Source organism: Aedes albopictus, chromosome 3, assembly GCF_035046485.1.
Source record: "Aedes albopictus strain Foshan chromosome 3, AalbF5, whole genome shotgun sequence".
NCBI lineage: Eukaryota > Metazoa > Arthropoda > Insecta > Diptera > Culicidae > Aedes > Aedes albopictus.
The window spans coordinates 64,936,503-64,963,940 of record NC_085138.1 but is presented as its reverse complement, the minus strand read 5'-3'; the positions used below and the strand labels follow the sequence as shown (position 1 = coordinate 64,963,940).

Here is a 27,438-nt window from a genome sequence, read left to right as displayed (position 1 = left end):
CATAAAAATACTTCACGGAGATTAGATAAATGATGATTTATCGAACAACCGATGACGATGATATCATCGATATATAAAAACGCACATTGAGGAGGAAGTCCGCATAGAGCGATCGACATCATCCTCTGAAAACTGTTTGGACTGATATTCAATCCAAACGGTAATCTATTAAACTCAAAGTGTCCTTTACTTGAAGAAAAAGCAGTAAATTTTTTGCTTGCATCTGTCAGCGGAATCTGATGAAATCCTGACATTAGGTCGAGCGTTGAAAAATATTTTGCTCGTCCCAACTGGTCGAGAATCTCATCGATTCTAGGTAATGGGAATTTATCTGGGGAAATGTTTTTATTTAGTTGGCGAAAATCTATAACCAACCGCCATTTTTTATCAGTTTCTGATTTTTTGGGCACTAATAATATAGGGTTGTTGTAGGGCGAAGTAGAAGGTTGAATTATACCATCGTTTAGCATTTTGTTTATTTGGTTATCTATTTCTTCTTTTTGAGACTCAGGGGTCCGATAATTTTTTACATATACTGGTCGTGAATCGTTGAGGCATATTTCTTGTTTATAGAAATTGTTCACGGATAAAACATCATTTTTAAGTGCGAAAATATCGTTGAACTCCTCACACAGTCGTTCAAGTTTTTCTTTAATTTTTGGATCAATCTTCGGATCCATATTTAATTCCTTCAATACTAGCTTGCTACGTTCTTTAACTTTATTCCATGGTTTTTCTAATGAATTTATTTTATATTCATTTAAAGGAACCATTTTTGGTACAAACTTAGAACATACCTTTTTCGTTTCATTAGTAGTATTAATAATTTTCATATAAGCATTTTTATTACTTATAATACCATTTGCACAAAACACACCTGGCTGTATTTCTTCTGCAATGGTAACGTTGTCTACAATATTGTGTACATTGATTCGTCTTATCACCTCACATCGAGGTGGAATTATAAAATTACCTTCCAATTCATTGGTGATTGGTACTTGAATAACATTATTATTTATTTTAACAGACAATAAAAAGGAATCGTAATCTATGTTACACCTATATTTACAGAAAAAATCTCTTCCCAAAATCCCGTCTGTGGGAATTGGAAAGTTGTCCTCCACTATTTGGAAATTTTGTGGTAGTGGCGTATCATCTATTACTACATTTGTAATAGTATCACCTAAAGTAGATATTTTTCCACTTCCAATTTCTGTTATTTCACATTTATTATTTGGGAAATAAATTTGGGATGGTTTAATTTTATGTGCTTTGATGACTGAAATTTCAGATCCACAATCTACCATTAACGAGCACTGTTTACTAGATGCTTCAATCATCAAGCATACAAAGTTAGAAGCTGATACACTTATTGCGTACGCTCCCCGAACGGTTGTCCTAAAAAATGTTGTACATTATTGTGACCTTGAATCTGTGGAACGACTAAAGGGTCTGCCTGTTGATGTACGTGCCCAGTTGAAATGACCCTGACCTGTTCATGTTGCTGTGGAGGAAACTCAGTAGCATAAAACACTCTTGAGCTACCATTTAACTGATTATTTGAGTTGTTTGGACCATAATTTCTGTAAAACTGATTTTGGCCATTACGAAAACCACCTCTGCGATGAAATCCTCTACCGCGGGAAGTGAATCTTCCGCGATTTCCATAGAAATTTGTTGGCCGGTTATTTGGTGTCCTATATCCATAATTTTGTTGATAACCACGACCATTGTTGGGGTATCGGTGATTTTTCCTTTCATTAACATTAGCATGCAAAATTGATGCTGTAGATCCTTGGCTTGTTTGCTCATTTTCCACCATAACATTCAGGGCTTCTTGTACCGTGGTAAATTTGCCAACTTTTAACATTATTTTAGTTTCAGAATTGTGTGAATTTGAAATTAGCGTCTGTATCGCTTGCTTTTGGGCCAATTTCTTAGCTACATCTCCTGGAACTTGCTCTCGAATGTACGCTTGAGCAAGGTTTTCACAAAGATTTTCGACATCTTTTGAAAAATTTACCATATCATCAGTTTTCTTTAATTTCAAATTTTTCAAATTGGCTGCGGCTAAATCGCATGATCCGGTTTCGCTACAATTATCCTTAATTTTCTGGATAATTTCATCTAAAGTTGCAGGAGCTACAGAGAATAAATCTCTTGCTCTTCCTGTCAATTTCGTAAGTACCAATTGTATTGCACTCGCGTGGTTTGCCTCTGCCACTATCGTTTTAGTTAATTCCACCGCATCTATAAATGATTTTGATCCTGACGGCTTACCGTCGAATGCTGGAATCAACTGCGCTAGCTGCGCAGCAGTAGCAATGTTGAAGGCCATTGCTGTGTTTGGAGCGATGGTCAAAGGCTGTGTAGAATTTGAACGTTTCTTATGTTTAGAATGATGATGAGGGGATTTGTGTAGATTCTTTCTTCTTGTGCCTAACAGCAACTGCGAACACAATACCGTAGTCTTAGCAACGCGTTTCAAACTGTGTCTACTGGACGAATTTAAATTATTTTGTATTTTGTTTTCAGCAATTTTTTGATTAACAATTTATTGTATTTCGTAATTAAAGAGACGCGAGTTTTTACATATATTAGTAAAAACTGTTTCCTCCAAAATCGCACAATTTTCCTTTAAAAATGCTTCTATTTCGTTGTACAACGCAGTGCTTATGTCAAGTTTTGCTTGCAAGGTTTTGTCCGAAATTTTATTATGTATGGATTTTTCAAGTTTGAATGAAGCTTTTTTAACTTTTCGAACTGATTCATTGATAATATTATTCAAATTATAAGAAACTGACGATTGCTTTTCAAATTGTTAGAAAGGAAAATCCATTACCTGAATGTAAACTTGAATGGTATCACAACGCACAATTTTTAAATTTTTGAACTATTTCATTTATAATGGTACTTAGCTTTACTGTCAGCTGGAACGGCATCCCGTGGTGCATGAGCTGCAAACAACTATCATCCAAGTTGCCATTTGTGCCCCCTGCACACTGCTTCGGTTTTACTGCTGAGATCGGATCCACACGAAATTGTAGTAACATATCCACTGCACTCAATTGTTGTGTCTGTACTCGATGTAGCAGCGACTCAAAATATAAACATCACTGATCATCTGGAATCCAAGGTTTCACTTGTTCATGCTGCAGTAACACATTTGCGACACCCAACTGTTGTGTTTATACACCTAGTTTGAATTGTCCATCAGCGACTCAAAATATAAACATAACTGATTCTCTGGAATCCTGGTTTCGTACACTGTTCATCTCACGTTATCAACTGGAATTTAACGTTGATAATTGACTTGGCGTAATCACTAGCCATGCTTCACTAATTCACTAATCACGGAGAAGGCGCGGGTCAACGGTCAGCCATGTACTGTACTTCGCGAACATTAATGGAGAAGGCGCACGGGTCTGTCATCAGGACACGATGTATACACTTTGCTTGTTGGACATTGAATGAATGATTTTTATTGGTTAGAAAAGTTACACATTACCTGAGGAAAGAATAAAGCATGTTCACACGAATTAATGCTGCGTGGTCAATTCGAGCCGCGCATGGGGTGTTAGATGACATTGGCCGGTCAGGTAACCAAAAGTCGGCACGTTGTCGTTAAGCTAAGCATAATTCATTATTTCTCGTGGGAAATAATAAATTTGCGATGCAGAAAAAGATGTTGTGGAAAATTCCACTACAGTGTTGTTTTGGCCAAAAGGAATGAACACTCGAAAATCGAACTCATCCGCTCCCAATCGGATATACTGGGGTTGCAACGCACCGGCACCAAGAGAAACCTGGATAATTCAATGAACTCGTCTATGCAGTCATCGCCCATTCCGGAACCATCGGCTAAGCGACGTTAAGGGAGATAAATTCGGGCATAAAGAACGTGATAGATTCAATGTTTAAAAATTATTATCATGATTGTGTAGAGTCTTGGCTGAGAAATAAAAGCTCTTTGAATACAAATACAACTGTCAAAGTCATTCAATTAAACATCAGGGGACTGAATGAATTGTCCAAATTTGATCGCGTGAGAGAATTATTGGATCGCTTTCGGGAACGAGTGGATATCATTGTTTTGGGCGAAACTTGGCTGACGAATGATAAGACTGGACTGTACTATTTGAACGGATATACGGGATTTTTCTCGTGTAGAGACGACCAGCAGTTTTGATGCCAGACGATTTTTGTCCGAAATCGAAGCCATGATTGCGACTAGGAATGCTTATTGCTTGGAGACATGAATATTCCAATAAATTTAGCATCAAACAACATTGTCTCAGAATACACTAGACTTTTGGAATCATACAACATTTTTGTAACAAACACGATGATCACGAGAAAAACAAGCGGGAATATCCTGGATCATGTTGCGTGCTCGGGACGAATTGTTGGAAACGTGATTAACGAAACAGTTTTCAATGACTTCAGCGATCATTGTCTAATCGCAACTAATCTGCGTCTTCAAGACAGAGTAAGCAAACAAACCTTTACGAAAAGGGTGGTTAATCACACCGAACTCAACGAACTGTTGTTGCAATCAAGCATGCAAATTCCTTCAGATTGTGATGCGAACGGGAAGTTAGAATATGTAATAAGAAAGTATAATGAACTATCTGATAAATGTACTAAAATAGTCACTTTAGAAGCAACATTGAAAGGTAACTGCCCATGGATGACCTACGACTTGATGAAATTGATACGAATTAAAGAAAACGCGTTGTCCAAATACCACCGCTATCCACAAAACGTTGCAGTAAAAGAAATGCTTCAACGTGCGTCAAAACTACTTCAAGAAAAGAAAACGAAATGCAAACGAGATTACTATTACAAACAACTTGAAAGAGCCGATACTAGGACAGCATGGAGATTCATGAACTCTAATCTCGGAAAGTACCAGAAAAAAACAAGGTATTTCATCGGTTCAGATTGACGGTCAGCTCGTTTCGGATACAAATCACATCGCTGCTGCTTTCAACGACTACTTCTGTAATATCGGACCATCATTAGCAGCCAACATCAACAGTGATATGAACATTAACAAGTTTGGTACACTTGTTCCCCAGCAGAATTCTTTCTACTTAACTCCGACAACAGTAAATGAGGTGTTGATTCTCATTAACAAATTGGACTCAAAAAAGTCAGCTGGTCCCGACAATATACCCGTGAACTTCGTCAAAACTCACTTCGAATTCTTCGCTCGACTACTCTCAAATGTGTTCAATGAAATTATTTGTACCGGTCAGTATCCTGATTGTCTTAAGCTTGCTCGTCTGGTTCCAATATACAAGTCCGGCAACAATAAGGATCTTAACAACTATCGTCCGGTATCCTGTCTGTCCGTTATGGATAAAATCTTGGAGAAATTGTTAGCCGATAGGATCACAAAATTTGTGCAAAGGTTTGGTATAATTAGTGAGCTACAATATGGATTCCGAAGCGGTTCTAGCACGCTGACAGCTTGTAGTGATCTAGTGGATAACATTTATGATTCTCTTGATTGCAAAAAGTTGGCTTCCGCACTCTTTATCGACCTTAAGAAAGCGTTCGACACTATTGACCACAGAATGCTGATCGACAAACTAGATGTATTGGGATTTAGAGGCATTGCCAGATCGTTGATAACTAGTTACATCATGAACCGTCGGCAATTTGTTGTGGTTCGAGAATGTAAAAGCCCCCATGGTGAGATAAGAACAGGCGTACCCCAAGGCAGCAACCTAGGTCCCATCTTCTTCCTACTATTCATAAATGATATTTCCAAGCTACCTTTAACCTTCCGTAACTCGCGCGGTTGACTACCTGCGTCAGCACCACACTAATGCTGAGTACAAGAAGCGAGATTTTTTCTACGTGTTGTACAAAATACAACAGCGCGATCGCTCGAGGGTTAAAGGGAAAATTACGACTTTTCGCTGACGATACTTCGCTGCTATATGAAGGAGCCTACGTCGCACAATGGGCCAGAAATCAAAATTTCGCGACAAAATTCAAAAAAAGTTGTTTTTTCTTTTAGATCAAAAAATTTTCATATATGTATGATTGTTTGGGCTAAGTTTGACTTTATACCGACTGATTTTGTTTGATTTGTAACAAAACTGTATCGTTTTTTGTATGGAGAATCTTCTTATAAGCGAAAATTCTCAATTTTAACCAATATTCAGAAAAATGTGATTTTTGTTGAAAAATGTGCCCAACAAACATAACGCCTACATTTCCTAACAGTAAAATCAGTATTTAGTATGAATATTTGATGCACAAATTGCGATTGTCTTTGTTCGAAAAGTAGTAGTATTGGACCGTATTCAACATGCAACCGGTCTAGGAAGCTAGTTGAGACTCTTTTTTTCGGATACTACCGGACTTTTTTGCGGGAATTTGCGGGAAACCAAGATAGAGTGATTTTAGTGCATACGTTAATTTTACAAAACTATGTTTTACGCTGTGCTTCAGTAACCATCCACTCTAAGATTTTCTTCTGTCATTACGACGCAATGACTTTATGGTTTGCGAAACAATACATATAGCAACTACTATTATTCTGGAAGGTTTCGTTTCAGATATGACTGTGATTGTAGGCGTTTACATCAATACCACCCACCTACTCAAAGTGCAAAGTTTCGGTATATCAATTCCTGTGGCCAATTATGATTTTAAATAAGCTCAATTCATGTATATATGTATGAATAAGTTTTTGGTGAAAAAATCCGCTGCTCAGGTGTTTCAGATGTCCGGCATTTTTCCGAATTATGTTCAAAATAATTCAGAGAACCCTTTCAATATTCTAGCTGCCAATTTGATCATAATTAATTTTTCCTTCTTTTTTCCTCCAAACATTGACAATTCTTTCTAGTTTTACAATTCAGGGATTAGTTAGCGTTGAAACTGTCAATATTTTATCAGAGATTCTTCCTCCTTTTAATCATAGGCGATTATTTTGAGTTATACTGACGTGGAGAACAGTAGCACGATCGTTTCTTCTTCGGCCAAACGGCATTTAGCCAAATGGCGTTCGGCCAAATGACCCCTTCGGGAAAATGGCGTTCGGCCAAGCGGCAATCACCCAAATGACAGTCGGCCAAATGACTCGGAGCCGGTATTTGAACAATAAATAAATTACGCTCGCTCTTCGTACATATGTACAAGTGGGGTGGCGATTAATAGACATATTTGATTTTCCTTGTAAATATTTAAAATGCCGTGTCATCAATTGGCTCGGTAGCTAAGTCTGTAAAGCACTTGTGCAGCATATATAAGGGTCGTGAGTTAAAATCTCACTTGAGCTGTGGATTTGTTCGGCTGATATACCGAAAATTTGCACATTGAGTAACTGTGTGGTCTTGATTTAAAAGCTTATAATCACATTTATATCTGAAATAAAATCTTCCAGAGTGGTAGTTGTTTGTTGCTATGTATATTGTTACGCAAGCCATAAAGTCATTGAGTCATAATCGCAAGAATAGATGATTATTGAAGCATAGCGTGAAATATTGTAAAATTAAAGCAAGCACTAAAATCACTCTAACTTGATTTCCCGCAAATTCCCGCAAAAAAGTCCGAAAGCATTCGAAAAAGGAGAGTCTAAACTAGCATCCTAGACCGGTTGCATGTCGAATACGGTCGAATACTCCTACTTTTTGAACACATTGGCAAATAAACCGTAAAATTTTGAATAAATTTTGTAAAATTTATTTTTAAACTTAAAAGCATCGCAATTTGTGCACCAAATATGCAAAATATACTAAATTTACTTTTAGGAAATGTATGCGTCATACTTGTTGGGCACATTTTTCACCACAAATCACATTTTTCTAAATACTGGTTAAAATCGAGAATTTTCGGTTATAAGAAGATTCTCCATACAAAAAACGATACAATTTTGTTACAAATCGAAAAAATCAGTCGGTATATAATCAAACATAGCCCAAACAATCATACAAATATGAAAATTGATTGATCTAAGAAAAACAACTTTTTTGAATTTTGTCGCGAAATTTTGATTTCTGGCCCATAGTGCGTCGAGGAGCTACATAGGCAAATCAAAGAAGACATTCTGTTATTACGAAGTTTCTTCAACACAAACCTACTGTCTCTAAATCTTGCCAAAACTAAGTATATGATTTTCCACTCTGCCCGTAAACGGCTTCCACCGCGCGATAGCTTGGAAGTTGATGGGTTCGTAATAGGAGGCAATCAGTGAAGTACTAGATTGAAAGTAGTGAGCTGGATTTTTGTATGGTGAGATGATCAATTATCCATTTCTGCAATGAAATGGTGCAAACAGCGTAGGTTATATGATTTATTGACTAATTTGATGCTGTTTGAGCCAAAGTTTGGATAACTGTGTTGCTGAAGTTGCAGGAAAAAATAATACAACAACACAGTTATTCAAACTTTTGCTCAAATAGCATCAAATTAGCCAATAAATCATATAACCTACGCTGTTTGCACCATTTCATTGCAGAAATGGATAATTGATCATCTCACCATACAAAAATCCAGCTCACTACTTTCAATCTAGTACTTCACTGATTGCCTCCTATTGAAGAAGTCACCGAATACTTGTTTCTCGGACTTGTACTAGATTCTACTTTGAAATGGTCTGCTCATGTCTATATGCTAAAAATAAAGCTAAGCTCAATTTGCGGGATATTTCGGAAAATTTCTGGATTCATTCCCAAAAACTGGATGATTAAACTGTATCACACGCTTTTCAACTCCAGACTGATGTAGGGTACCGGTTGAATTTTGGACCCCTAGAGGACATTAGTTTAAATTTAAGTCAAAATCAAACAGATTCAGAGGGTATTTACACATATTAATGATGTTAGTATATTCGTAAAAGCCTCCACTGTCCGTTAAAAATGTTGGGAATATGTATTTTGTGCATTCGAGCACCCCTCGTAATCGAGACAACCGGTGTGTAAAGATACACCGTGAACATGTTTTATGTTGTCGAGCTATGTTATTGTTTATATTTGTGAATGTAAATATTGAATAAATTAGTCGTTCGTGATCGTCACACTGTAAGCAAGTGTTTTACTTTTGCTCCGGTCCGGAAAGCTTCGCTACTCGTCCCGCTGTTGTGTGTTCCGCTGTGTGATAGCTCCAACAGGTTATGGGCCCAGCACGCTTCTTCAACTCGCGAATCAAACGATCAAATTTTAACAAATTTTAACAAATGTTCCGGCAAATCACTTTCAGCCCCCTCTTCATATTTTAACCGGAGGAGCTGTTTCCGAATGAATAACTGGCCGGCAACACCACAACGCTCGAATACCGCCTTCAGCGTGTCCCAAATTTGCTTCGGATTCGCACAGTCCTTACAAATTTCACAGATCCTATCATCAATAGTCCAAAACATCACAAAACATTAATTTCCTAGGTCAGATCGCCAAGTTTGGCTCATCAAAATTCATCTTACAAAAACAACATCAGTTCTCTCTCACAACAAACGTCCAAAACAGTCAGTCAAATTTCACAAAAATAACTGTTTTAAGTGTTTGACCTTGATTTTGACAATTGATGTTTGTGAAATTTGACTGACTGTTTTGGACGTTTGTTGTGAGAGAGAACTGATGTTGTTTTTGTAAGATGAATTTTGATGAGCCAAACTTGGCGATCTGACCTAGGAAATTAATGTTTTGTGATGTTTTGGACTATTGATGATAGGATCTGTGAAATTTGTAAGAAAAGTTACTCGGGTTGTCGACCTGAGAGGGGGTGTTGGGAATATGTATTTTGTGCATTCGAGCACCCCTCGTAATCGAGACAACCGGTGTGTAAAGATACACCGTGAACATGTTTTATGTTGTCGAGCTATGTTATTGTTTATATTTGTGAATGTAAATATTGAATAAATTAATCTGTTGGCCCCTGTGGTCGAAAATGAAGCGAAGGAAGTGTTGTACCTCCCCGGATTACGGAGCAATTTGTTTTCGGTGAATCGTGTGGCGAGATCCGGGTTGCAGGTCCACTTTGCCGGCGAAAGAGTGAAAATTGTAAAGAGAGAAGAAGTAGTGGCTGTCGGGCACCATACAGGTAGGCTGTACGAGTTGGATGTTTGGTGTGAACGCAGGCGACGTGATGCGGATGCGGCCATAGTGAGCGCGAAGGAGGCGGAGAACCCGAAGATGGCGCTGAACGGGAAGAATGTGATGAAGTCGCGAGAATTAGAAGAAAATGAAGTGCAGAGCAAGGCAGGAAAGCGGTTAAGAACGAGAAGAAGAAATAGAAGAAATAGCATTAAGAAAGTATCGTGGACGATATAGAGTGTATAGGTAACGGGGTTGCCTAGTAAGACAAAAATAACTGTTTTAAGTGTTTGACCTTGATTTTGACAATTGATGTTTGTGAAATTTGACTGACTGTTTTGGACGTTTGTTGTGAGAGAGAACTGATGTTGTTTTTGTAAGATGAATTTTGATGAGCCAAACTTGGCGATCTGACCTAGGAAATTAATGTTTTGTGATGTTTTGGACTATTGATGATAGGATCTGTGAAATTTGTAAGAAAAGTTACTCGGGTTGTCGACCTGAGAGGGGGTGTTGGGAATATGTATTTTGTGCATTCGAGCACCCCTCGTAATCGAGACAACCGGTGTGTAAAGATACACCGTGAACATGTTTTATGTTGTCGAGCTATGTTATTGTTTATATTTGTGAATGTAAATATTGAATAAATTAGTCGTTCGTGATCGTCACACTGTAAGCAAGTGTTTTACTTTTGCTCCGGTCCGGAAAGCTTCGCTACTCGTCCCGCTGTTGTGTGTTCCGCTGTGTGATAGCTCCAACAAAAAATACCCACAAAGTCATTTCTGGCTGAAAATTTTATGAAAATAACTGATTTTTGAAGCATCAGTTTTCACTGTTTTGGACACCCCAATATATTTTGGACCCTCTTCAGTATATATTTTGGACACCCGGTGTTTAAACTCGTTTGAAACTATTTTGGAACATTTTGCCGCTTGAATATGCTGGATCACATCCTAATTACTTGATTGACAAAAGCTGATTAGACGAACATTGCGAATTTAATGCGCTAGAATGATAAACATTATTGTTTACATCTGCAAGTTTCCTCAACACCGCAATCTCTTTTTGTAAACATGAACGACACTCGCACGGATGACGAGATTGGCAAAAAATAATTTCAAGGCAAATAAGGGTATTTCCAGTAAGGAAATGATTGCTGCCCGTGCAGAGCAATCTTATTTAGCGAATGATTCTAAAATTTTCCGTCATCCTATCATTAAACCTGTGTAAGTTGTGATAATACGACCCAGGGGGTCCAGAATATATGGGGGTCCAAATTATATTGGTTACCCTACTTAGTAACATGTTGGGGTTCAGCCAGTAAATCTGTTTTAAGAGAACTCCAAGTGATTCAAAACAGATGCTTAGAGATAATAAATGGCAAACCGAGACTATATTCAACCGTTATACTCTACACTGAAGCAGCGGACTCAGTGCTTCCAGTAAAAGCATTGCAAGCGTTCCAAATTCTTGTACAAGTACGAAAAATCATCACCGATACTTCAACGCACCATAACACACAATTTAGAAGGATTGTTAGGACGAGAGGTTCCAGGAACGACGGAAACTTAGTTATCGGAAGACTTCAAACGGAGTTTGGCAGAAAAAAAATTCGTGTATGCAGGAAGTAAAATGTACAATGACCTGCCAGCTGCATGTAAAAACTGCGCAAGTTTGAAAATCTTCAAAAAATCATTGAGAAAACATTTGAAACAAAATCTTGTACGTTACCTTGGATAATGCTGTAACCCTACAAATCTCAAATAATATGGTTTGTCAATTAAGAACATTAAACCGTTTTGTATCTGCTTTTTCTCCGCCAGCCGTCGGACCACCCTGCTCACCACCCATCGATCACCACTCACCGCCCATTATCCACCGCCCATCATCGCTGTCGACCATTTCAACTATCAGTCGAGTCAAGTACAAGACACTGAAGACGACCTTACAGTTGAGGTCGAAATACGTATCTGTCAAAGGATGCAAATTCTTAGTGGAATTCAAAGGAACCGTACTTAACCCGATTTTCTTTTATTTATCAAATTAGTATCAAACATTACAATCTTGAATTGCTTTTTTTCTGCATACGAATGTACATTATGATCTTTGTAATAGTAGATTAAGAACTTCTCTAGCACTTCCTTAAAAGAGCTATAATGCTCACTGGAAAGTGCTCTTATGAAATTGTAATTGTATTTTTATATGTAAATAGGTAAATGTTAAATGTTAAAAAAAATATGTATGTTTGTTATTGTTTTTTACAACAGCCGGTGCCGTTCATTGTTGATGACGGAGAGTTTTGAGCGCAGTTTGACCATCACCAGATAGTGGTCGGAGTCGATGTTGGCGCCACGATAGGTCCTGACGACGATAATGTCGGAGAAGCGCCGTCCGTCAATCAGAAAGTGGTCGATTTGAAATTCCGTCTGCTGTGGTGATCTCCAGGATAAGGGAGGCTGTGCTGGAAGAAAGTGCTACGAATGGCCATGTTCTTGGAGGCGGCGAAATCGATGAGGCGTAGGCCATTTTCGTTCGTCAGCTGGTGGGCGCTGAACTTTCCAATCGTCGGTCTGAATTCCTACTCCTGGCCTACCTGAGCGTTTAGATCTCCTATGATGATCTTGACGTCGTGGTTTGGGCAGCGGTCGTACTCGCGTTCAAGCTGCGCATAAAATGCGTCTTTGTCATCATCAGTGCTTCCGGAGTGAGGGCTGTGCACGTTTATTATGCTAATGTTGAAGAATCGGCCCTTGATCCTCAACCTGCACATTCTTTCGTCGATCGGCCACCAACCGATCACGCGCCTCTGCATATCGCCCATCACTATAAAAGCTGTTCCCAGCTCACGTGTGTTGCCGCAACTCTGGTAGATGGTATGATTACCTCTAAACGTTCGCACCATGGATCCTGTCCAACACACCTCCTGCAGCGCTACGATGCCGAACCCGCGGTCCTTCAGTAGATCGGCGAGTATGCGGGTGCTCCCGATGAAGTTGAGAGATCTGCAGTTCCACGTACCGAGCTTCCAATCGCAAGTCCCTTTTCGTCGCTGTGGTCGTCGCCATTGGTATCGGTTCGCATTCTTCTCTTGTTGATTTTGCGGTGCTAGTCTTTTTTACGGCTGGCTCGCAGGGCCTGACACCAACTCACTAACCCAGGGAGCTGGGCTTACCTTCCCGGAAGCTACGGGTTCTGCATTGGCATTTCCTCCAACTACAGTGCTAAATAGCTAGGCTCGAGCGCCAGTCTTCGCCGGGGGTGTTGTTTTTAATGGACGCTCAGGAGATAATATTTCACCTGAGCTTCCACCCCGTCTTACCCGCACTCTCCTTATTAGAAACTTTCCCATAACAAATGCAAGCTCGCTACAATACAATCAAATCGTAGAACACAGAAGTTTTTTTACGACGGTAATGGTATCACGTAAAAAAACCGCGTTATATAAAAAAACGTCGTAAAAAACCGCGTTATTTCAAAACCGTCGTAAAAAACCACGTTATTTCAAAAACCGTCGTAAAAAAGTCAAGTCACGTTGTGATCCTGACTATTTCGCGCGTGTTTTTGAAAAAAACTAGTTTTTTTTACGACGAGTTTTGAAATAACGCGGTTTTTGACGACGTTTTTTGAAATAACGCGGCTTTTTTTACGCGGTACCGCGTAAAAAAACCGCGAAGAAAACTTCAGTGTACTTTGGAGTTACAGTCTTCATATCTTTCATACATGGGTAGTAAGGTGGCCCACACAAAAAATTCGAAAAATGCCATGTCTTACCTCCTAAATCAGTTGTTTTGGCCTCCCAGAAGCTACGTTCAAAATTTGAGCAAAATCAATTAAGCCTAAGGGGGCGCTCAAAACACTTTAAGTTTGTATGGGAAAACTTGTCTAAATGTATGCAGAAATTTTAAGTTTTCGAATTTTGCCGCTAGGTGGCGCTGTAAGCGTTCAATAACACCGTTCAACACTAAATTTTGTTATGGGATGAGAAAAGAAATACAGGGGTTTGGGACCCCAGAAGTGTCATAGTGAAAGATTTTTTGAAAAATATTGGACCGGGCCTTCACAGTTTAAAACCAAAGTTTGTATGGAGAACTTGGGGTGTTCAATTGATATGTACATTAGAACGCGCTGTGCATATATTTAGGCGTTAGACAATACCGAAACTAACCCAAATACCGACAACGCCTAAAAATATGCACGCACGTTCCAATGCACATATCAATTGAACACCCCAAGTTCTCCATACAAACTTCGGTTTAAAACTGTGAAGGCCCAGTCCAATATTTTTCAAAAATTCTTTCATTCTGGCACTTCTAGGGTCCCAAACCACTGTTATTTTTTTTCTCATCCCATAACACCAAATTTTGTAAAAATTTGTCGAGCAGTGTAATCAAACCCTTTGGTAGTATTGTAGGTGACTATTGTTGTTTATTGTTGTTTTTCCAATACATGTAAAGGAATAATATCAATAATGAAATCTCAATACTTTGCCTCACTTTGTTTAGGGTATAACTTTTTTCACAGCCGTCGGATCACTTCGCAGTCTTCGACAAAGTTCTTTGGCATATAGTCACCTACAATAATATCAAAGGGTTTATTTATTGAACGCTTACAGCGCCACCCAGCGGCAAAATTCGAAAACTTCAAATTTCTGCATACATTTGGCCAAGTTTTCCCATACAAACTTCAAGCGTTTTGTGCGCTCCCTTAGGCTCAACCGATATTGCTCAAATTTTGAACCTAGATTCTGGAAGTCCAAAACAACTTATTTAGGAGGTAAGACTTGGCATTTTTCAAAATTTTTGTTTTTCATATAAGTGTGGGCCACCCTAATAGGTAGGATAAACTATTATACTCACCCACCCTACAAGCTGTGTTAACAGTAATCTTAACAAAACCATGTCATATCATGATTTTCAGACTCTTATTTCTCTATTTTTCCACAGACTATGCTCAACATGGATGCATTCCTGGGTGAAATTGCTTCTTGTGCTAGCCATTTGGTTCTACCTCAATGTGGATGCGGATGAATGTATCGCCTCGAAAACCGATCGACACCGCACAATTATGGAAGCCTATCGGAGCTCTCACAATTGGAACGCAATTCTGACGGAGGATTCGCTTAACTTGCACGAGAATCAAACGGACCTGGATCTGTCGAAGCAAGGCTTCCATGAAGTACACTGGCATCTAAGCAGCATCGTCGGGGAAGGATATGACATCTATGAATTGGACATGTCATATAATAATATCGAGGTGCTAAACGAACTGACGTTTCTGAAGTTCTATTCTCTGGAAATGCTTAACTTGTCGTACAACAGAATAATGGTAATCAACAATTTGACCTTCGGTTCGCTGATCCGACTGATGGAGCTCGACCTATCATTCAACTTGATTCATACAATTGAAAAAGAAGCATTCAATCGCATGTATGCTTTGGAATCGTTGAATTTACGAGAAAATTGCTTGATTACGTTGAACGAACATCAGTTCCATTTTAATGATCACCTTTCGTCACTGTTGCTGAATCATAATCAGATCGGATTCTTGCCGAGTGTATTGTTTGATTCTCTAGCTATGGTGGAGGAGTTGTTTGAAGTCGATCTTTCCTACAACAATTTTCATCGAATGCCGTACATTGAAGCAAAAGAAATTGGTTTGCTAAAAGTAGACTATAACCAAATAAACATTCTGTCCGTCAACCGAACATACAACGTCAGAGCTTTGGAAGCGCACCATAACAATATACATGACGCTGATTTGTTCCAGTTTAGTTCCGCCGAGCACGTCGATTTGTCACACAATCAACTGGACAACATTGCCGGTCTCCATGAGATGACTCGTTTAGAGTACCTGGATTTGTCTTCGAATAACATTTCGCGGTTTGACTACAATCTAAAATATTCCATACGGAACATTCCAACCTTGGCAACGCTCAGACTTCAGAACTGTAGCCTAACTGAAAACAACATGGATGGTCTGTTGATATCGGAATCAATTTTGAACCTTGATCTTTCCCAGAACAACTTCGTTCGGTTGAACATCAGCCACCTGGCAAAACTGAAAACTCTTCAATACGTCAGCTTGAACTTCAACTACCTTCAAGAACTTATAGACTATGAACACATGGCGCATCATTTCCCTCACCTGGAGCTGATATCCCTTTCCTTCAACCGGTGGAACTGCTCCTACTTCGACAACATCATATCGTACCTCAACAAAACGCACATACAAACCACCACCGATCCACGGGATTGCTACATCAACGGCACACACATAACCGACTCGGATATCACGGATTCTTTCGAACCGGAATATACGCTCAATCAGGTGAAACGGGACATGAATCTGGTAAAGAATCTGGGTCGTAGTATGACCTACTTTATGTATGCCCTATACTACAACATGCACGGGCTGAGCAATCATACCCATTTCCTGCTGAAACAGAACGATCAAAAGATGGCGGCCATGAGTGCCGAAATAGGCCATCTGGTGGGAATGGTGGCCTTCATGGTGACCATATTCGGTGCCGCGATGGTGCTTGCGGTGGCCTACGGGCTGCACATCCTCTACAAACGGTGGCAGATGAATCGATCGGTTAAGGTGGTGACGTACAACAAACGTGCCAATGAGTTCAGCAATGGCGTCACTGTGAACGAAGTCATGAGTGATAATATCTGAGAGGTGGGGAAGAAGTTTGACGGGTGGGTGCCATGTACAGTATCGAGTGTGTAAATGTACCAAATGTATCATAGAGGAAAATGAAGACGTTTAGCGTAATTATATCGATGATATTGAAATAAATGTATGATTTGAACTAAATGTGCCGAGAGAAGTATTGGTTGGATGTGCTGATGACAGAGTCGCTATTTATATATCACACTTCCTAAACGAATAGATAGCTCCTATTGTATAGTAAAAAAGGCATGAACTCATTGCACAAGTTTCATAAATGCAAATTAAATATTCATCATTAATTTATGACAGCGTACGGAATTTTAGGATGCTAACACTAGTAATGTGCGAATGTTCTTTGTATAATTTGTTATAAGATTTCTGTGTTAGCCACGCAAGTTTTTCATATACCATATTTTATGAGCTGTAAGTTATTAAGTTTATATATGCCAAAATGAAATATACAGATTCAAAAAGGAAGACCTGCTCGGAGACCTTGAAATATTTTCTGGCGTTTCTAGATGAACACCCTGTAAAAATAACCTGCTACTATAACTCTTCCACTTGTTCCAAGCCATAAAAGTATCATCCCACAAGACACATTCTACAAAACAAAAACATCTCACATCGTTAGTACCTGACAAATCAATGCGACAAGTGCTTTAGGTAGCAGAATGAGCAAAACATCCTTCTGCCTAATCCAGTATACGCGCTGATCTTGTACCGGCAAGACCTTTTGGAATTTTCGGGTCGTGGAAAAAAAATAAAAGCTATGTCGCTTGGAAGTCGTGTGTTGCATTTATTCGTTATAATATCGTACTTTATTGGGGCTACTATAGTTAGTGCAAGGTTCTTGCAATCTCCTTGCCCCGAAGTCTTCACATACCATTTGGATCCGCAAACGAGAAACTACATTGGTCGCATCAAAGTGTACGATATAAACCCGGGAGAGGTAGCAAAGCTGAGTGTCGATCTATCAATCGGAATGCAACTGCCACCCGTGAGTATGATTTCTTTTTTTTTTCGAAATTTGCTCTGTACTAAATACGTTCCCACCATTCCAGAAACTAGTTGGATCCATTGCCCTGGTTAAATCGCGCCAAGCAACCATCGAGGACATCATCAACGGTCGGCCAGCACAGTACCGTGTAAACTTCCCGTTGCCGAATCTACTGCCAACGGTGCTGTCAATAGCCCTAAATGATGAGATCATTTGCCGAGGCTACCGAGCAGCGGGACGAGTGCTGACCGCCATCAATCTGGAGCACACTCTGTACACACAGCTGCACTCGCAAAAGCTGTCACAGAAGGGTAAAGCTTTACCTATCGAAGAGGATTCGGACACAGATCTGATCACGAGATTTCAAGAGCATGAGGTGCCATCACAATCGGCTGCGGATGCCTTCGCTAGACCGATATCGGAACGGGCCAGCGTTGCGCCACCTCATGCAACCAGCACGAAAATGTAAGTAGACTCAACTTTTATGTTACAGTACTGTGAAAACATTTGCTGATAGAAAAGACTGAGGGTATGTACTTGACCCTTGGGGAGACGTGATCATAGTTTTCTTTATGCACATTTTTAATGACACATTCTACGGGCCATGTGTATCATCAATACTTATATTTTAAAGTTGACATTTATCAAAGCTGTCGTATTTTAAACACCAATGCACTGATTTTTCAAAAGTCTTCCATCATTAACAGATAAATATACAAAGAATTTTAATTGTAATACTTTACAACTCTGAGGTTGAGGTATGGCTGGTCAAAGTATAGTTTTTTAAGCGTTGTATCGGCACGAAAAATAACATTTATGAAATTTATTCAAATACAGAACAAGTTCCAAATATGAAATTTTGTATGGTTTTTTTACTCCAGCATATCTTTCATATGTGACTAAAATAAAGTAAATCGGTTCACTGACGCCTGTCTTTCACCTTGTTAAAGTTTGCTTTGTGACGTCACGAAAAACAAGTTTCATGGAAAAGACCAAATCTCTCTGGTGTGGACGGCTTCTGTAGTGGACAAACGTAGCTCTTTATTCAAAACGTTGTGTATGAGCACTTTTTAAAGGTATCATTCATAAATTGCATATCATTTGGGCCCCTCCATAAACTACGTAGACTCTTGAGGGACGAGGGGAGGTGGTGTTTGGCCAAAATCTACGCTGTATACCAATTCCAAAAATTGTGTAAATTGTAACTGTATCTTTTAAAAAATTTAAATCGTTATCAAATGTCACTCAAACCGACAATTTCTATGACATTATAAAAAGCACACAAAGCACTGACAAAATTACCATCTCATATATCTCAGGGTATTGATAACTTCAAGAGTTGGTGTCTTCAGCAAAGTTGTTTGGTTGGTTAAAGAATTAAATAAATAAAGACTTACAGTTGATGGATAGTTTGGTTTAAAGTTCCACCAACAGGCAGTACTAGAGAACTTACAAATTTTAAATTTTTATATATCTCGGGATCCCGCTTACTTACGGGGTTTTCGGCAAAGTTACTTTACCAAACACCGTATCTAACAAAATTCACGAACGGAGAAAAACGGAGGGGAAGTTCGCTGTTCTCATAGCAACTTATACATTGAGCATTTAAGGAGCGTGAAAAATCCGGATATTTTTTCACAAACCATCCCCAAAGATGGGCGATACAAGTAGCCCTTAACGAAATTCAGCGCCTCATGTGAAAAACTCTTTTTTGTTTACATATGTTACATACGGTGTTTGGTAAAGTTAGGCTTGATTTGGTAAGTCAAGGACTTGCAGTTGATTTACCATTAGATGCAAGATTTCGCTACTAGCAGATGCTAGTTTCCATTTTGCAAAAGCAGGCAAGTGATTAGAATTTCTCAAAAAGTATTGTACAAGCTGAAACTTTTTTCACTTTGTACATATTGTATTTGGATCAAATGGTAATTAAAGACCAATGCATTAGTCGTAAATGTTCAACATTTCATTTGATTTGATTCAGGTTTTCTAAGATATGAGGCTGATACAAATTTCATTTTGACTTTTTGTCTTATTCCCCTTCAAACATTTTTAGCTGGATTTTGCATTTTGAGGGGGCAGATAAAACATGTTTTTCAAAATATTGGAGAAGCAAAAAGGTGTAAGTGAAAAAAAAACTCTTTTTCAAGTTTCATGTCTTTCACCAATTTTTTATCCCATACAAAATGTATGGAGTTTCAAAATCGACCCAATTTTCTTCGATTTATTAAAATCTGAAGATTTTTTTGATATGCTAAGCTCAAAATTGACAAAATGATCTCTTACATCCCATTGATTCTGGGCCCCTTGATTTTATCGATGTTTTTTAGCTATTCAAAGACCCTAGCCATAAAACCATTGATTCCGACTTGAAAGTCCTCTCGAGCTCTTATATGCCTCCTACGGCCCACGTTCTGGCTAGTTAGCCGAGTCTTATTATGATCTACAGTACTTCGTATGTAAACCGGCTTAGGGTTTCGGGTTGTATCGTAGTTTTATCGTATCCCCGATATAACCTTCTAAATAAAACCATCTTCTGACTTGTCAAATATTTGTTTTGCTTATTTTTCACTATCACTGATCGATCGTCAAAAGAAAATATGCTTGGTTGTTTATCTAGCCATCAATTAGAAAGATGTCTCCCTGGAATTTGGATTTGTTTTCCTATTTAATACATGTTAGTAGACATGCCACGGGAAGTTTGTGGTGAATGTGACTGGGATAATGACAAAATATAAGTGCGCCACGCAAACTGTGCATTAATTGGAAGTTAAATGCTTTTAATTTACTCGGTGGCATTGGATGCAAAAAAGGTTTTTTCAACATAGCGGAGCTTCAAAAAGATGATATAATTTTTTCTGAAAATAAAATGACGGAAACGTGTTGAATCGTGAAGTTCGATCTTAAGCTGTACGTGAAATCATAAAATTGAATAATGATTTTTCTGTATTTAGATAAATTTTCCCGGTTAGGCGACATATTTTTCTGGTAAACTCTGTATTTCTTTATCATTTTTTCAATAGGACTAACCCTCCTGAGGTGGTCATAACTGAGCTTATGATGGAACTAACTAGTTGGTTTTATCACAGCATTTCGTGGTCTATGTATGTTACAGCCACGAAATCTTTTGTTGGTTTTATCACAGCATTTCGTGGTCTATGTATGTTACAGCCACGAAATCTTTTGTTGGTTTTGAGCATTGCCTCAGTTTTGTATATTTTGTTTACAAAATAATATCTCACCGACAACAACCGCAATTGCAAGTATTATTGAAACGGTATATGATAAGTGAACAAACCAATTCATGACTACTTGCAAGTCTTAAACTGAAGATGTTTATAGCAGAAGCTATATGATAGTTTTATGGAATTCCATAGGTTCAAAGTAAAAAACTACCACGTAAAACTAATATAGAACAACTAGGTTTTTCACATGCCTGTACGAAAACAGGATAAAAAAAGAATAAACCTTCGAGGCATGCTGATTGTTACTTGGGAAGATGAGGAACTATCAGTCAAAATTTGACAATTTTAGAGAAATTTAAAAAGTTACGGCTTTGTTTTCTAGATGTCTAATAAAAATAGAATGCTTTTAAAAATTTGCTACTAGCAATACCAAACGGTTATTAACCTTTGCGTCTCTAACGTATTTTGCGCACTCAAAATTTGATGTTCATTTAGCTCTATTTTTTTCAATTTTTACCCGATTTTGAAGAAATTTTGACAGAAAAACCGGAATTGACTACCATTTCATAGAATGCACCGGTTGGCGAAGTTGCATGAACAGTCCTGGATTTATACGGAAACCCAGTGGGGTACGTTGGTTAGCCAAATAAGACATTTTCGTTGTTTTTTACAGATCTTATATGGATCAATAAGCTTTTACATCTGAATCATAAAGTATTCGTATCTTCGGATATTTTGAGGTCATTTGGAACTAAAATGGCCTGTTCCGGATTCCGAGTTACCGTAAAACTGGGTAACTTTGATAGATTTTTTGCATGCAGTGAATTTAGCAATCAAATCATAAACTGCGTATTTTTTTTTTAACTGTACATCAACATATTATTATGTGTTACGTACGTTTTTTTGAGTTGCATTAGAAATTTATATTAACAAATATTGGACACACCAGTTCTAACTACATGAAATTACAAGACATTGCATACAATTAGGCGTTTACCAATTTTCGGCCTAATTTTCAAAATTGATTTCCATTCGTGAAAACACGATTCGTTAAGAGGTTCAAGACCTTATTTAGGTTCTACTATGATCGATCTATCGAGAATTAGCCAGAATTTGAAAAAAAAAAACCAAAACGTTGTTGTAGAGAAAAATGCTTGAAGGCGGTCTCCTTTGGCCAACCGACGTACCCCAGTGGGTATCCGTATATACATTACGTCCTTTTTTTACGTCCATGCTTGGCTAAGCAATAAAAAAATCTACCGTTAAGACTCAACAGTTTTATATTTTTTTAAACATCTTCGTAGTTAGGAGAAGTGTACAAAAATATAAAAATGTCTGTTTTGATCATTATTTTGGCAGTAGAAATTTTTTTTCGCCAAACCAATAGTGGACGTAAAATAAGGATAAGGTGTATCCGGAACCGTTTATCCAACATGCCCAACCAATGCATTCTATGAACGGTAGTCATTTCCAGTTAAATTTTCATCAAAATCGGGTAAAAATTGAAGAAAATAGAGCTAAATGAACATCTAATTTTGAGTGCGCAAAATACGTTAGAGACGCAAAGGTTAAACTGAAAGTCTTTCGGTCCTTCTATCAAACTACCAATGATCCAACTTTACCGAAACAACCATCTGTCTATTCAATCTTCAATTGACCAGTCAAACAACTTTTTCAAGGAAACCGACTGTCTGTTCAAGACCCTGATTACTGTTGAGAGTGTTGATGTCTTTGGCAAAGTTATTTAGCTTGTCAAGGATCTACAGTTGAAGAGCCGTTTGGTTCAAGTTTATACCTACCTAGTGGTAGCTAAAATTTTGAAAAAAAAACATGCACATTAGGTATACGCATTCAGAAAATATTTAACAAGTTTTGACTTTTAATAAAGTGCCAACAAAATTTCAAATTTGGACTGCTAGTTTTTCAACTAGTCAAAAGTTGTTGGAAAGTTTTTCAGAAATTCTAATCATTTGCAAACTATTGTAATCTTTTAATTACACAAGTTTACAACATTGAACGAAAGTCGTAAACTTCAATCAATGACTTAAATTTCTGATGCATAATTACATTCTGATTTCAAGACCGTGCTTCAGAAAAACTAAAGTAGAACAGTTTTTGAGTTTTACCTGAAAATCTAGTTCTACCGTTTTAAAAAATCTGAAATTTAATAAAACTAAAATATCTTGCCTTACAGCAAACCAATTTCCAATCTTTTTGCATGAATTGAAAGCTGAAGATAATATGGTTTGATCATCTGAGCACATTTTTTTCGTTGGATTGATAGACATTGAGTTATTGGTGAGTATACGGGACAATTCCCTTAAAATGAAGATTTGTATTTTTTTTTTCTTTCAATAAGAAAAAGAATTGATTTTATTTTTTTGGCGTACATTTGAAATATAAGATGTTAACGGGTTACAGAAAAAAACAGTACAATCGGAGCATTATATACAGAGAATGAGATGTTAGAGAGAGCAACTTTACTTGAAAATAGAACAAAAAATGATTTCAAATCGCCAGCCTTCTATGGAAAGTCGACAAAATGTCCGCTCAACTGTTTTTTTCTTCACGTTTTAACTCAGGGCATGATTCTACACTAAAATGATCATCAGTTTACAGAGTTCAAAAACGCTGTAAATTAGTGTAAATTTGATCTTCCTCGGAAATTTTAACGTTCATTCATGTGAACTTGTGGACAAAACTCACACAACAAATAGGAAGCAATCGGTGAAGTACTAGATTAGAAGCAGTGAGCTGAATTTTTGTATGGTGAGATGACTAATTCTCCGTTTCTGCAATGCAATGGTGCAAACAGTGTAGGTATTATGATTTCTTGCCTAATTTGATGTTGTATAAGCAAAACTGTGAGTTACTGTGTTGTTGAAAAGGCAAGAAATAGAAAATACAGCAATACAGTGACCCACAGTTTTGCTCAGACAGCATCAAATCAGGCAAGGAATCATAATACCGACGCTGTTTACATCAATTAATTGCAGAAATATACAAAAATCCAGCTCAAAACTTTCAATCTAGAACTCCATCGTTTGGATCCTATTACAATAAAAATTTCAATGGGACAACCTTGATATAACCTACAAAAAAATTAGGAAAAAGACTTAAGGCACTCATGTACAATTTATTGAAGTTTTTTTTATTGAAATAATAAATTGAAAAAAATACTGTATCAAGAATAAAGATAAAGAAATACTGCAACGGTTTAACTAGTAATTTCACTATGGAAACCATTCCACAGAATTTTATCTGAAAGCTTTGAAGAAATCTCGATAGACATTTATATGGGATTCCGTTGAAAATCTTTATAATGTGGTCGATAAATTTCAAAACTATTGAAAACTTGCTCAATGTTTTAGGAATGGTACCACTCATTTGTATTTCTGTAATACTAAAAAGATTTTTCGAAGTATATTTCTGTAACGGTATGGATAAAATCTAATAAAACAGGGAGAATAACGGCTTCGGTAAGTTTCTAATAAATTTTCCGAAAATAGTTAATGAACAAAAGTGGTTCAGGAATACATATATCAAAGTTTGTTCAGGAATTCCCAATGTAATTGAACTGAAATTTTCAAAAAAAAAAACTGTGCAATAACTTAACCCTCTAATACCCAACCTACGCCTTAAGGCGGGTATAGTTTGAGCAGTTAGCCGGGTTAGGCGGGTATAGTCTCCAGTTAGCCTAGTGGTTAAGGCTATGGATCGCCAATCCGGAGACGGCGGGTTCGATTCCCGTTCCGGTCGGGAAAATATTCTCGACTCCCTGGGCATAGAAGTATCATTGTACTTGCCAAACAATGTACAAATTCATGCAATGGCAGGCAAAAAAGCCCTTCAATTAATATCTGTGGAAGTGCTCAAAGAACACTAAGTTGATGCGAGGCAGGCCTAGTCCCAGTGCGGACGTACAACCATAAAGAAGAAGAAGATGAAAGAAGAAAATTTGAGCATGTTTGAATCTCTTGGGCAACCGAAACTTTTATATTTTTGTCTCATATTTAGGACTATTCTGTATATTTCAAAATGGAGTTCGGTGTTATACTTATATATTGAGGTCAAGATATTGATATCTAGACTTTTTTTATTCTTTTATCTTAAATTATGATTTTTTTATGAATGCTGTGTCAAATTTTCAAAGAAATCCAAATAGTAGAAGCAAAGATATAGCATTTTACGCCTCGCTCCCTTATGGGCGCGTAGAGTAAACTAAACGTGATTATCTCGGAATCATGTTTTTTTTTTAAATACGTCAATGAGGTGTCAGTTCTCAACCGATTTCAACCATTTTTTTTTTTTGAGTTTTTGCTATTTATGTGTCCTGTTCCTGAAGTTCCAACATTTCCCAAAATATAAATTAAAAACTTAAACTACTACAACTATCTTCAGGTATATATTTTTATATTTATTAATATAATGGTACATACACTCATAAAGTCAAATTATTAGAATAAATAACGGATAACAACAAAAATTTTATTTTGTTTTAAAAAGTGCTCTTAAAAAACGCACTGGTCTTAAAATTGCATTTTTTGAATTATATGCTTGATTATATGTCATAAAGGTATAACATTGTTCTTTCGTGGAGAAAAGCAATACATACTTTAGAAAATATAACGCCGTAACATATGCAGTAGTAAAAAGTTGGTTGCAATAACTGTCTTTTGTATCTACATACTTATAAAACAATAATAAGACAAATTTTTGTTACTGACTATCTTTTTTGTGGATGCCGTTCACCATAATTGTCACTTTTTGCGATTTCCTCAAATTCCTGCGATTATCTGCGTCTTTTTAGTGGTTGTTAATTAAAAAAAATGCAATGTGTAAACACGATTTGATGTGAATATTTAATATTTACACGGCAATCTATATATCTATCCAGTCCATGTCACAAAAGTACATTAGGCGATGTGTAATGATTTCATGCTTACTGGTTGAGCTATTATCCCTCAATTTTCCTCAGGATCTGGTTGTTGGGGTTCCAGAGCGTGGAAATCACTCAAAATCGGAAACGTTTTGGTTTGTAATGAAATTCCATTGATTTTCTATGGATTTTTAGCTATCAGTAGAGCCGTACAAAGCGTCCACGTGTTGCTTCCTGTTGCAATGTGTTTGTCTACATAGCATAATAAATTTGCAGAAAAAAATACACTGACTTTTTTTTTTTGAATATTCGATGATTTTTGCATTAATAAACTTTTCTCTGTTTGGGCGCTTGTAATTTTTTAGGCAACTGTTAAACTTCCTATTCTAATGGGACTGTTATGAGAATGAAGGCAATATAATCATTCAAATTTTTTAGTTACCACCCGTTACATATCTCAAGCATCACGGTGGCTTTGAGACCATTGTAAACCATTATCATACACTAATTGCCATTATTCTATTTATTTTCAGGACCTGTGGTCGCCAGTCGAGCGCTTTTCTAAAGCAGTACACATTGCACGGGGAACTGGTGAAAAAGGGTCAATTCCCTTGGAATGTTCCCTTGTTCGACCTAATTCAGCATCACAACCCCAAGTACATGTGCGGAAGCACAATCATCACAAGCAAGCATCTCCTAACGGCAGCGCATTGTGTGTACGACATCGACGATTTCATGGCGCCGGAAAGGCTGCTTGCAATTCCGGGGATGTACAACATAGACAACTTTTTCGAAGAGAACGCACAAATCGCCTACGTTGAAGCTGTCTTTCCCCACAACGAGTACGTGCACGAAGACGATCTGAACGATGCCGATTTGGCTGTGCTGTTGCTGAAGAAGGAGTTAATATTCAACGATCACGTTGTACCCATATGCCTTTGGCAGGGTGAGAACGACCTGCGGAGGATTATCGGCCAGGAAGGGTACCTCGCCGGGTGGGGCGTTACCGAGAAGGGCGTTACCACGGTTCCTACTTACATCAAAACCACCATCGTAAGCAGGCGCCAGTGCAATTTGAATCTGGAGCGAGTCTACCCGGGCAATGCAAGGATATTCTGCGGTGACGGAATGGGGTCCAGCCCGTGCAACGGTGATTCTGGCAGCGGACTGGTGCTTAAGCGAGGCAATCAGTACTACCTGCGAGGAATCGTCTCGAGGGGATTGGTTGATCCTCGTACGCTCAAGTGTGACGTGACAAAGTATACAGTATACACCGATATAGCGCTGTTCAGGTTTTGGCTGAAAAGGGTGATAGGATGAAGTGGTTGTGTTTAGTGAAAAATTATGTGTTCATGAGTAGGTGCTAAAAATCGTCCAGTTTATTCAGTTCAGTGATCTTAGTGAATAATTATGCAACCAGCGTAACAATCAGCTGAGCTTGAAAAGTGTTATCTTTTTATCCATTTTCAATGTGATAAGTTCTGAATTATGAATTCAATAGTCATATAAAATACATTATAAAAACTAAGCCAGTAATGAATTTGAAACGTAGTAAAGAAAAATATCACCAACCCTACCCGATCACAAAGGTTAACAAAAATATAACATAATTAAATCAACGATTGATATCTATATCAAGGTTTGTTATATTTA

General features: G+C 37.8%; 2 protein-coding genes across 9 annotated transcripts in view; both read left to right on the top strand.

Moving 5' to 3' along the window:
• Positions 1 to 16,881, top strand: part of LOC109415674 (toll-like receptor 13) — a 28,062-nt gene extending 11,181 nt beyond the window's left edge. For all 8 annotated transcript variants that reach the window (XM_062855961.1, XM_019689594.3, XM_062855960.1 and 5 more), the window contains one exon: positions 14,993 to 16,881. In XM_062855961.1, the coding sequence (XP_062711945.1) occupies positions 14,993 to 16,727 (1,735 nt within the window). In that variant the 3' untranslated portion in view covers positions 16,728 to 16,881. The remainder of the gene's footprint in view (positions 1 to 14,992) is intronic.
• Positions 16,882 to 17,217: 336 nt separating this feature from the next.
• LOC109425029 (serine protease gd) lies at positions 17,218 to 27,311 on the top strand. Its single transcript, XM_019700227.3, has 3 exons — positions 17,218 to 17,721; positions 17,786 to 18,186; positions 26,319 to 27,311. The coding sequence occupies exons 1-3, from the start codon at positions 17,494 to 17,496 to the stop codon at positions 27,103 to 27,105; spliced, it is 1,416 nt and encodes a 471-aa protein (XP_019555772.2). The 5' UTR covers positions 17,218 to 17,493; the 3' UTR covers positions 27,106 to 27,311.
• The last annotated feature ends 127 nt before the right edge of the window (positions 27,312 to 27,438 follow it).

Coding starts and splice junctions, on each gene's coding strand:
- LOC109425029 (XM_019700227.3), top strand. CDS start 17,494: ATGTCGCTTGGAAGTCGTGTGTTGCATTTATTCGTTATAATATCGTAC. Junction 17,722..17,785: donor TCGGAATGCAACTGCCACCC/GTGAGTATGATT, acceptor CCACCATTCCAG/AAACTAGTTGGATCCATTGC. Junction 18,187..26,318: donor CATGCAACCAGCACGAAAAT/GTAAGTAGACTC, acceptor ATTTATTTTCAG/GACCTGTGGTCGCCAGTCGA.